Source organism: Bison bison, unplaced genomic scaffold (genome assembly GCF_000754665.1).
Source record: "Bison bison bison isolate TAMUID 2011002044 unplaced genomic scaffold, Bison_UMD1.0 scf7180017864516, whole genome shotgun sequence".
NCBI classification, from domain to species: domain Eukaryota; kingdom Metazoa; phylum Chordata; class Mammalia; order Artiodactyla; family Bovidae; genus Bison; species Bison bison.
The window spans coordinates 5,529,739-5,539,829 of NW_011495069.1; the positions used below are offsets into that span (position 1 = coordinate 5,529,739).

General features: G+C 53.0%; 1 protein-coding gene across 1 annotated transcript in view; it reads left to right on the forward strand.

Annotated features, from left to right (window-relative positions):
- LOC104981236 (ephrin type-A receptor 8-like) overlaps positions 1–10,091 on the forward strand; it is an 83,080-nt gene that overhangs the window by 49,900 nt on the left and 23,089 nt on the right. The window contains exons 3-4 of the mRNA XM_010830239.1: positions 8,600–8,755; positions 10,028–10,088. Coding sequence (XP_010828541.1) covers positions 8,600–8,755; positions 10,028–10,088 — 217 coding nt within the window. The remainder of the gene's footprint in view (positions 1–8,599; positions 8,756–10,027; positions 10,089–10,091) is intronic.

The following is a 10,091-nucleotide window of genomic DNA, read 5'->3' on the forward strand; positions in this document are numbered from 1 at the left end:
GTGCAAAAGCATCAATTCTTCAGCGCTCAGCTTTCTTTATAGTCCAACTCTCACAGCCATACATGACTACTGGAAAAACCATAGCTTTGACTAGATGGACATTTGTTGCAAAATAATGTCTCTGCTTTTTAATATGCTGTCTAGGTTGGTCATAGCTTTTCTTCCAAGGAGCAAGCTGCAGTCACCAGCCATGAAATAACAAGGGCTTAATAAGTGCCTATGGAATAAATTCATAACACACCATCTCCCCAACTGGACCCACACTCCTGAGTGCAGAGACTTCATCTTCTTTGTCTCTGTATCCCCAGGTCTTATCACATAGCAAGTGGCAGGCCAAGAATGAACGTATATAATAAAAGCAAACGCTTGTATAGCCCTTCATAGGAACCAGGCAGGCACTATGGCAAGTGCCTTCTTTCCCTTAGCTCATGTCATCTTCCCGGCAAATATAAGACGGTGTCACCATTCCAGCCCCGCATTAGATAAACATGGAAACTGAGGCACAGAGAGTTAGGGAACTTACCCACAATTACACTGTTAGCCAGAGGCAGGCCTGGGATTCCACCCCGGCAGCCAGCTCCATGGTTGAGGCCCTGGTTCGATTCCATCCATTTCTTAGGAGTGGGAGTTAGACTGTGGTAAGCCTGCCTCTACTCAGAACACAGAGCCTCCTGGTCTGCAGGACACCCCCGGAAAGATAGAGACACTGCTTCCCCTGAGGCCTGGCACACAGGACCTGACAGCATTTGAGTCCCCTGCCCATCAGTCGATCGGGGATTAATACGGAGTCTCTGGGCGGAGAAGGGGGAGCCGAGCGATGGGCCAGCCAGGGAGGCTTCGAGGATCACTCTGTGCCAATTAGCAGCCCCACCGTGCCAGGCCCAGATGGAGCCCTGCCTCGGCCTGACTCAGGGCTCACTCGGTCAATTATCACCTATCCCCGGAGCCCAGGGGGCAGGCGGGGAGAAAATCTGTTTCCCCGTAATCCTCTCTCCTCCTCCCGGCTGACTGCCATCCCCGCCTCGGGTTGCCTGGCTGAGGGCTCTGGGCGTCTGCAGAAGGCAGGTGCTGGCTGCCCACTTTGGCTCCAGGTCCTGGGTTTGGGGCCCAGGCTATGCCTTTCTACCTTGCTGAGTGACCCCAGCAAGACCTGTCCCCTCTGTTGGCCTGAAAAATGGTCTCCAGCCCTGACACTCCGCCACTTGATAATTCCTGTATCTGGTAGTACCTGGAACCACAAAGACCTAGAGTCAAACCTCAGTTCTGCCACTGAGTAGCTGTGTGACCTTGTGACGTTCACTTACCCTCTCCAAGCCTCAGTTTCATCATCTGTAAAATGGGGGTGATAATGATAACCTACTTCAATGAATGGTTACGTGGATTCAGTGAGAGAACCCATGTAAATCACTTGCACCGGACTTGTCACCCCAAAAGCACATAATAAAGGGTGATTATTATTGTCCCTACATGCTGAATGAGTAATAACAGCTAAGGTTTATATAGCACTTGCTGTATGTCCTAAGCACCTTATGTGTGTTAACCTATCAAAACCACAGCCCCTAAGCAGTCCAGTTAGAGAGACAGACCTGCCTTCATTTGGCAAACTGAATTAACTGAGCACCTTCTATGTACCGTACCCTGTATTAAGTGCTCAAGAGGTAGAGATTAGAGCCCCAGCCCCTACCTGAACCAGGGCTCACCAGCCGGTGGGTGGTGACATACAGGTTGGATGGGCTGGTTTTCCTGGCTTGGCTCACGAGAGCTGACTGGGGGCATTTCTTCCTAACTCGGTGTTTAGTTGTCTCAGATTGGTAGCTTGAAATTTGCCCCGATGGGGGCATTTTCACCATAGCAGTTGGCAAACACAACAAATCAGGGCTTCCCTCCACCACCGCCAAATAGCCATTCACAGGCACACCACTGTGTAACCTGTACCTGATCTGCTGCGGTGGACTCTGAGTCATCTGCTGTAGACAGTGGAAGGCAGGCCTCCCGGAGGAACACATGTCAGACACACCGATCCAGCAGGATAGGAGGATGGGGCAGGAGGGCATGCAGGTACAGGGACCAGTGCGTGCACACCCGGGGCATCCAGAGCACTGCAAACAAAAGAGAGAGGTGACAGACAGATGGGGCTGGGAAGCATCCAGGAGGGCATGTCTGGGACGGCGGCTATTTCTGGGATGCAAAACTTCCGGTCTGAAAACCAGGGATGACTTGGTCTCCCTGGTGGACAGGCCCATGGGAGGACCCATGGGGAAAAGTGAGATGTGGAGAGAGATCTGAGCCTTGAGGCAGTTCTGGTGAAATTGACGCGATAACCGGGGTACCCATCCTGGAATTTACTAAGTCTTTTCTCTCCCACTTTCTCATGTGATTCTCACAACACCTTGTAAGGGGCATATCTGTTCCCTCAAGAAATGTATGTTGAGCACCTACTATGTTCCCACCACTCTGCCAGTTGCTAGGCAACCAAGGAGCACCAGACCAACCGGGTTCTTTTCCTCTTCGGGTACTTCCAAATGCAGGCAAAGGACAGACGGCACACAAGTTGATAAGCTATTTGCTAATATGATTGCAAATTGTGATGGGGGTCAGTGAAGGAAATAGAGACGAAGGGGAGAGTATCAGGAAGGGGCAGGAAGGCCCCAGACCCGCCCTTCCAGCCTAGGTGCGTACATTCATTCTAAGCACGTGGGGTGCCCCTGGTGAGTTTGAGCTCTGATTCCTTCTCATGAGATCACTCCAGCTACTGCGGATGATTGGCAGGGAGGCTGAGGTGGAGCAAGAGACACATTCAGAGGCTTCTTGCTGCATCTAAACAGGCGTCAGTTCCCTTTCCAGGGAGGAGACCGAGTCTCAGAGAGGGCAGGAGGCCTGTCTGAACCCACACCTGTCTGGGGTGCAGCCGCCCACGCTTGTGACCTCAGCTGTCTCTGTTTTCTTCCCACTTCTGTACCCGAGACTCAGGTGTTGGCAGGAGGGTGCCTTTCCAGCTGAGATGCTAGGAGCAGCGTGGGCCCTGGGCCCCTGGGCACCATGGACTGGGGGCTGCCTCCAACCCCTTCTCTGTATGAGAACAGGTGGCTGGTAGGGGGCTAAGAACCCCCCACACCCCCATCACACAGTACACCTGGGATCAGACTCTGCCTCTGCTGCTAGAGAGCCACGTGCTGTCTGCCCCTCTGTGGACCTGTTGATTCCAGTGTCAAGCACAGTAGCTGGGCAGATACTCTCAGGCCCTCACTCCCTCTATCCATCACTCGCTAGGCGCCCAACATCACACTGAGAGTTTGCAGCGGACTTACAGATGTGTAAGTAATTCAGATAGGCTTGGGGAAGACATCCCGGAAGGGGGATACCTGTGCTGTCCTAAAGGGGTGTAAGAGTTTGCCTGATGACAAAGGGAGGGCGTTCCAGGTAATGAGGGCAGGAGGGGGCAAGACGTGGGGGCGGGCTGGGGGAGGGGGGTGCCACACGTGGTTGACCGTGGAGCATCAGGCTTGGGCCGGTGGGTGCCGAGAGGGGGCAGGTGCCAACCCTGGGGTCCCGGGCACCCTGAGGAGTTTAGGGAGCGATCATGGATTTTTCTTACATAGGAATTTTATTTTGATCCTATTCACATCACCATAAAATTCACCTCTTTAAATTGTATGAGTTAGTGACTTTTTTCTTTTTAATATTTTCACAGAATTGTGTAACCCTCACCACAGTCGGCTTTAGAACATGCTCATCACCTCAGAAAGAAGCCCCATGGCCATTAGCAGTCACTCTCCATTCGCTGCTCTCCCCAGTCCCTGGCAACCCCTCAGCTACTCTCTGTCTCTCTAGACGCGCCCTGTCTACCCATTTTCATATAAATGGAAGCATGCACTGGTGGCCTTTGTATCTGGCTTCTTTCACCAAGCACGATGCTTTCCAGGTTCATCCATGTTGTAGCATGTATCAATACTTTATTCCTTTTTCTGGCTGAATAATATTCCATTGTCTATGCCATTGTGGATTTTCCAAGGACGCAAAAAAAAGTCGGCTTTGGAGAGCTGGCTCTGGAGGGTGGGCTGGAGGAGGCCAGATGGCCATGAGAGGCTAAGGAGTGGGCAGGAGGGCTTTCCGGATCCCCGCAGGGATGGGGGCAGCTGAGGGGAGCCAGAGCCAGGCCCTGCTGAGGAGGAAAGACCTAGTAATTGATTGGCTGCAGGGGGTGGGGGAGAGGAGGAGGCCCCCAGGGCTCCTGGTGACCAGGTGGAGAGCAATGCCATTTCTCAAGACCAAAGGGCGGTTTTCATGAAGCCCAAAGATACAGAAAGTAGAGAATGTTCCATAGGAGGGCTGAGGGGTGGCCAGGCAGTAAGCCTTCTGATGGAGGCAGACTGGGGAGTCAGAGAGGGGGCCTGGGACATGGCGATGCGGAGAGGCCAGCCAGGAAGGTGGTCCAGATGGAGGGGCTGGCACAGCCTGGAGCAGAGAGTGGGCAGCCACCCACTGGCCAGGCCCACAGAACCATGAGCAGATGGGAGAGGTGTGCTAAAGCTGGGCAGGCTCTTGCCTGGGAGGGAGCCAGGAGGATCCCAGTCTTGGGACCCAAACCTTTGGCCTCTATCAGGTGGCCCTCACAGGATCCCCGTGTCCCCATTCTACTGCAGAGCAGATAGAACCAGGGCTGCAGCCCGCGTGTCTGGATGGGACGGTACTGAGAGGCCAAGATGGCAAGGCTGTCCCTTCATCCACCCAGCAGGGGAAGGTTGGTGCCTGAGAGGGAGGGCGGACAGGAGCTCTAGGACCAGCGCAGCAAAGTGCAGTGAGCCCTGGACGGGCCCCCAGAGCAGAAGCTGCCAGCCCCTGCCCAGCACGCGTAGACCACTGGTACAGTGCAAGTCTCTTACAGGCAGGACAGTGTGGCAGTTAGGGATGTGACCTCTGCAGGCAGACCACCTGAGATCAGATCCCAGCACTGCCCCCGTAAGCCTCGGAAAACTACTTCACCTCTATGCTTTCTTTCCCTCATCGGGAAATACTATCTCTGACGTAGGGCTGGGTGAGGTTTGGATGAGTTCCTATGGGTTAAGTCCTTTGAACAGGGCCAGCACTGAATAAGTACTCAATAAATGCTGTGCGTTTCATATTTACGCTCCGGAGCCCTGGATTTCCCCTCTGTATGATGGATGAGGCACTTCCTGCCACCTTCCTCGCTGGTGTCGCTGTGGCCTGGTTGGTTGCTTCGAGGTACTGTCTCTCCCTTGTCTGGCAGATCCTTAAGGACTGGGCTGAACCTGGTTCTTCTCTGAGATCCTGGCAGGGCCTGGTCAGGGTGGCACCAGCCAGGGCTTCAGGATTAGGGGGGATGCCACCTTCTGGAAGCTCCCCCGCAAAAGGCAGGCAAAGTAGGGCCCCAGGCGGAGGGAGGGTGCTGTGTTTCAGCACCCCCAGGGGAAGCGCCCTTTGCTTCATCACGGAGACTTCCCTGAGATTGGAACTGCAATGCCTCTCTGACCCTGGGCCAGGCACTGTTCATCACATGCAATCCTTCATGGCTACTTTCCAAGGTAGACGCTCTCTTACCAAGGAGAAAACTAGCTCAGAGAGGTCGAACCACCTCTCTGAGGTCACCCAGCAGGTTGGTACTTGAACCAGACACAGCTTACTAATGCCAGGAACTGGTTAGGCAGTTTTGCCTGAACTGACCCATGTAATCCTCACAACAACTGCAGGAGGTAGATGCTGTTGCCCCCATTTTACAGACGAGGAGACAAGGCAACTGGCTCCAGGCCAGATGGCGGGCACGGGCGGAGCCGGGGTTCACTCGGCAGCCTGCGCGGTAAGCACCGTTCCTCCCTGCCTTTCAGCCTATATGATCCTCAAAGCCCAGGCCCTTTCCGCTTCAGCAGACAGCTTCAGGGAGTTTATGGAGCAGCTGCTCAGCGCCAGGCTCTGTGCTAGGCACAGGAGAAGGAGCCATGGATCAGACATGGCTGCAGTCCCGGGGGAGCCAAGAACAAGTCCAAGAGATTCCCCTTGATGAGTAATTATGACAGAGGAGTAAAGCACCCTAAACTCAAGTCGAATAAGGTGGTGATCCCCAACGTTTTTGGCACCAGGGACCAGTTTTGTGGAGGACAAATTTTCCACAGACCGAAGGAGGGGGTGATGGTTTTGGGGTGATTCAATTTCATTACATTTATTGTGCACTTTATTTCTATCATATACATTTTGATATATAATGAAATAATTATGTGTGTGTGTTTGACTCTTTTGGACCCCATGGACTGTAGCGAGCCAGGCTCCCCTGTCCATGGGATTTCCCAGGCAAGAATATTGGAGTGGATTGCCGTGCCCTCCTCCAGGGGATCTTCCCGACCCAGGGATTGAACCCTCATCTGCATTGCAGGCAGATTCTTTACTGCTGAACCACCAGGGAAGCCCCTGAAATAATTATACAACTCACCATAATGCAGAATCAGTGGGAGCCCTGAGCTTTTTTCCCTGCAACTAGATGGTTCCATCTGGGGTGACGGGAGACAGTGACACCCTCAGTGTGTTGCTGATGTCCAGTCTAGGGCATCGTCTTGTTTGGTTGCGATCACTGCAGAAAATCCTGCTTCACATAGATAGGATGTTGGAAACGGAAGCAGGCTTGTCAGTGCTTTTTTGGCCATCTCAGGATATTCCACCTTGACTTCAATCCAGAATGTGTGGAGAGTGGAAATTGTCTCAAACATACTTTTAAAGCCAGTCATTTGCAATCCCATGTGGTAATGCAAGCAATGGGGAGCCGCTGTACATACAAAGCTTTGCTCCCTCACCCGCTGCTCGCCTCCTGCTGTGCAGCCTGCTTCCTAACAGGCCACAGACTGGTCCCAGCCCATGGCATGGAGGTTAGGGACCCCTGATGTAAGACTAAGGAGAGCAGTATCTCTGAGGGGTTTGGGAGTAAGGCAATTGCTAAGACTTAAACTGGACTGGAAAAAGTGATTCAGGGAAATCTATGTGAGCCATTTATAACATGAGGAAATTAATGCTCAGAGAGGGAGAGTTACTTGCAAAAGATCACACAGCACATGGGCATGGAATGCAATCCAGGTGAGAGCCCCTGGCCTGTGGGCAGTTCAGCCACATTTCATCCCCAGGAAGAGCTTGCCCCTTGCAAAGCTCTTCCTGGTCCACCACTCACTTACCCCCCCGACCTGAGGCACCATAGGAGAGCTGAGATTATGAACCCCAGAATGCAGAAGGAACTGAAGCCAAGAAATGGGCAGGACCTAGACCCCAGACCTCCTGATTTCCAGTCCAGGGCCAGGAGGAGGGTGGGGGGATGAGTTCGCACATAGGAACACACAAGAGTGGACACCTCTTGAAGAATCTAAGCGCTGAGCATTAGGCCCTGAATCCAGATCCTAATCATGCCCCCAGAGCAGGGAAGAATACCAAAGCCCAATGGAAAATCCAGCTTGTTGAATGCCCACCAAGTGCAAACACTGCCCTCTTCAGGCTGTCCCTGGTACTGCGTGTCCTCTTTATTCAATGGATTGAACACCTGCTGTAACAGCTACTATTCATTGGACATCTATACTGTGCAAGGCCTCAGGCCATGTGCCTCGCATATTTATGCCAAATGCTCACAGTGGCCTTCAGAAATGGGCCTTGGCATAATTTTTCTTCTTCAGTGGCTCAGTGGTAAAGAATCCACGAACATTGCAGGAGATTCAGGAGTCGTGGGTTCAATTCCTGGGTTGGAAAGATCCCCTGGAGAAGGAAATGCAAACCACTCCAGTATTCTTGCTAGGAAAATCTCATAGGCCTGACGGGCTGCAGCCCATTGGGTCACAAAGAGTTGGGTATAACTTGGAGAAGGAAATGGCAACCCACTCCAGTGTTCTTGCCTGGAGAATCCCAGGGACAGGGGAGCCTTGTGGGCTGCCGTCTATGGGGTCGCACAGAGTCGGACATGACTGAAGTGACTTAGCAGCAGCAGCAAGCATGCATACATATTTCATAATTTTACTAAAAAAGAAAACAAGTCTCAGAATGGTTAAACTATTTGCTGGGCCACACAGCTAGAAAAAGGGCCACACCGGAACTCAGACTCAGCCTGAGTTAGTTTCCCAAGCCAGCCCTCTTTCCTGTTCTCCCACATCACCTCTCTGCATGCCCTGTGCTGGGCTAGGATTTTTCTACTGCAATCTTATCCTCACAACCATCTAGAACCCAGGCATCTAGGTACAAGAATCAGAGCCCAGCCAGCCATTAGTCAACAAGCCTGGACCATAGGCACTGCCCTAGGCTTCGTTCACAGTCTTCAGACTAAGTCAGGACTGGTCCTAGAAGATGTGGGGCAGCCCACCTGCAGTAGGAAGGGATGGTTGCTAGGGGCCCCAGCTGAACTCATAGACAGCTTCAGAGACAAACTTCAGCTTCAGGGGAACCTTCTGGGCACAGCTGGCACTGCCATGTTGGGGCCTGGAGATTCTCAAGAGCTTTCAGAGGTGCGGCTCCCCATCCGCCCCACTGTGTGGCCCCTCTGGGACATTGCACAGCCTTTCCGTGGCTTGTGGCCTGAGTTCTCGTTTGGTTCCCCCAGTGACTCTCCTTCTCTTCTCCCCAGGTTGCCCATCTGGAACCTTCAAGGCCAACCAAGGGGACGAGGCCTGTACCCACTGCCCCATCAACAGCCGGACCACTTCAGAAGGGGCCACCAACTGCGTCTGCCGCAACGGCTACTACAGAGCAGACCTGGACCCTGTGGACATGCCCTGCACAAGTACGTCCAGGGCCCCCGGAGGGGACGCCCGGCCGAGTCCGAGTCCACCTGCAGGATCTCTCAGAGGGTGGGGTGGCCGTCCAGCCCGGTAACCTCTCCTAACTGAGGGGCAGCCAGGTACCTGGGGGGAGGGGAAATGGAAAACTGGCTAGAAAGGACCATCCTGGGGTGGTCGTGCTGCCAACAGGCAGACACCGCAGAGCTGGCATCTGGCTCCTTACCCCCTTCTGCTAAGTCACACGCAGGATGAAGTCAAGGTTTTGATTCACAGAGGGACAGAGAATGGAAAGCTTGGCAGAAGAACAACCAACGCAGGTGGTGTCTGTGGTAGAAAAGGCTTCCCGGTGTTCTTTTCTGGCCGCAGTTGCCTGAATCACAGGCCAAGGTTCTCCAAGAACAGGGTGACCGCGAGGGCCATGTTACAACCCTGTATAAGACAGGAAAGGCAGTCAGCTGCCAGAAGCAGAGAATGGACCCCTGTAACTTAAACCCAAAGAATTTATTCTTGGAAACCCAAAATAGGCAACCCCTGGGTAATGTGGTAAATCCATGAAGCTCCCCGAGACCCAGCACTTTCTTGTGCTCTTCCAGCCACAGCATGTGGTTTCCACCCTTGGGGTCACATCATGGCCCAACATTGCTGCTGAAGCTCCAGCCATCACACACACTCTCAGTCGTGGAAAGAGGGGAAGGGATAAAGGGACCTACTATAGCCATCTCCTTTTAAGAAAAAGTCCTAAGTGTCAACTTCTGTATATCAGTGGCCAGCACTTAATCCCAGGAAGCTATGAAATAGAGTCTTTAGTTGCACATATAGCCACCTTGAATAAAAGTGGGTCCTGTTATAAGGAAAAAGGGAGAAATAGATATTTGTTGTTTGGTCACTCAGTCGTGTCTGACTCTTTTGCGACCCCATGGACTGTAACCTGCCAGGCTCCTCTGTTTATGGGATTTTCCAGGCAAGAATATTGGAGTGGGCTGCCATTTCCTTCTCCAGGAAATAGATATTGGGTGGATATAATTCCAACACAAAAAGACCGTCCCTAGTAAGGAACACCGAGGAGGGTGGAGTCCAGGGAGAAAGGTTTGAGCAGATGTGTGCAGTAGAATGGAGCGTTAGAAGCTAGAAGCATGGCTCTTGGGTGCAGAGGAGAAAGGATTTAGAGGAAAGCTTTGGGGAAGCCTAGGCTGGAGCCAGGGCAGTGGGCACAGAGCGGTCTCTTGGGGAATGCACCCCCACCCCCACTGACAGACACCTCTCCCCGTCCCCAGCGATCCCCTCCGCGCCCCAGGCCGTGATCTCCAGCGTCAACGAGACCTCACTCATGCTCGAGTG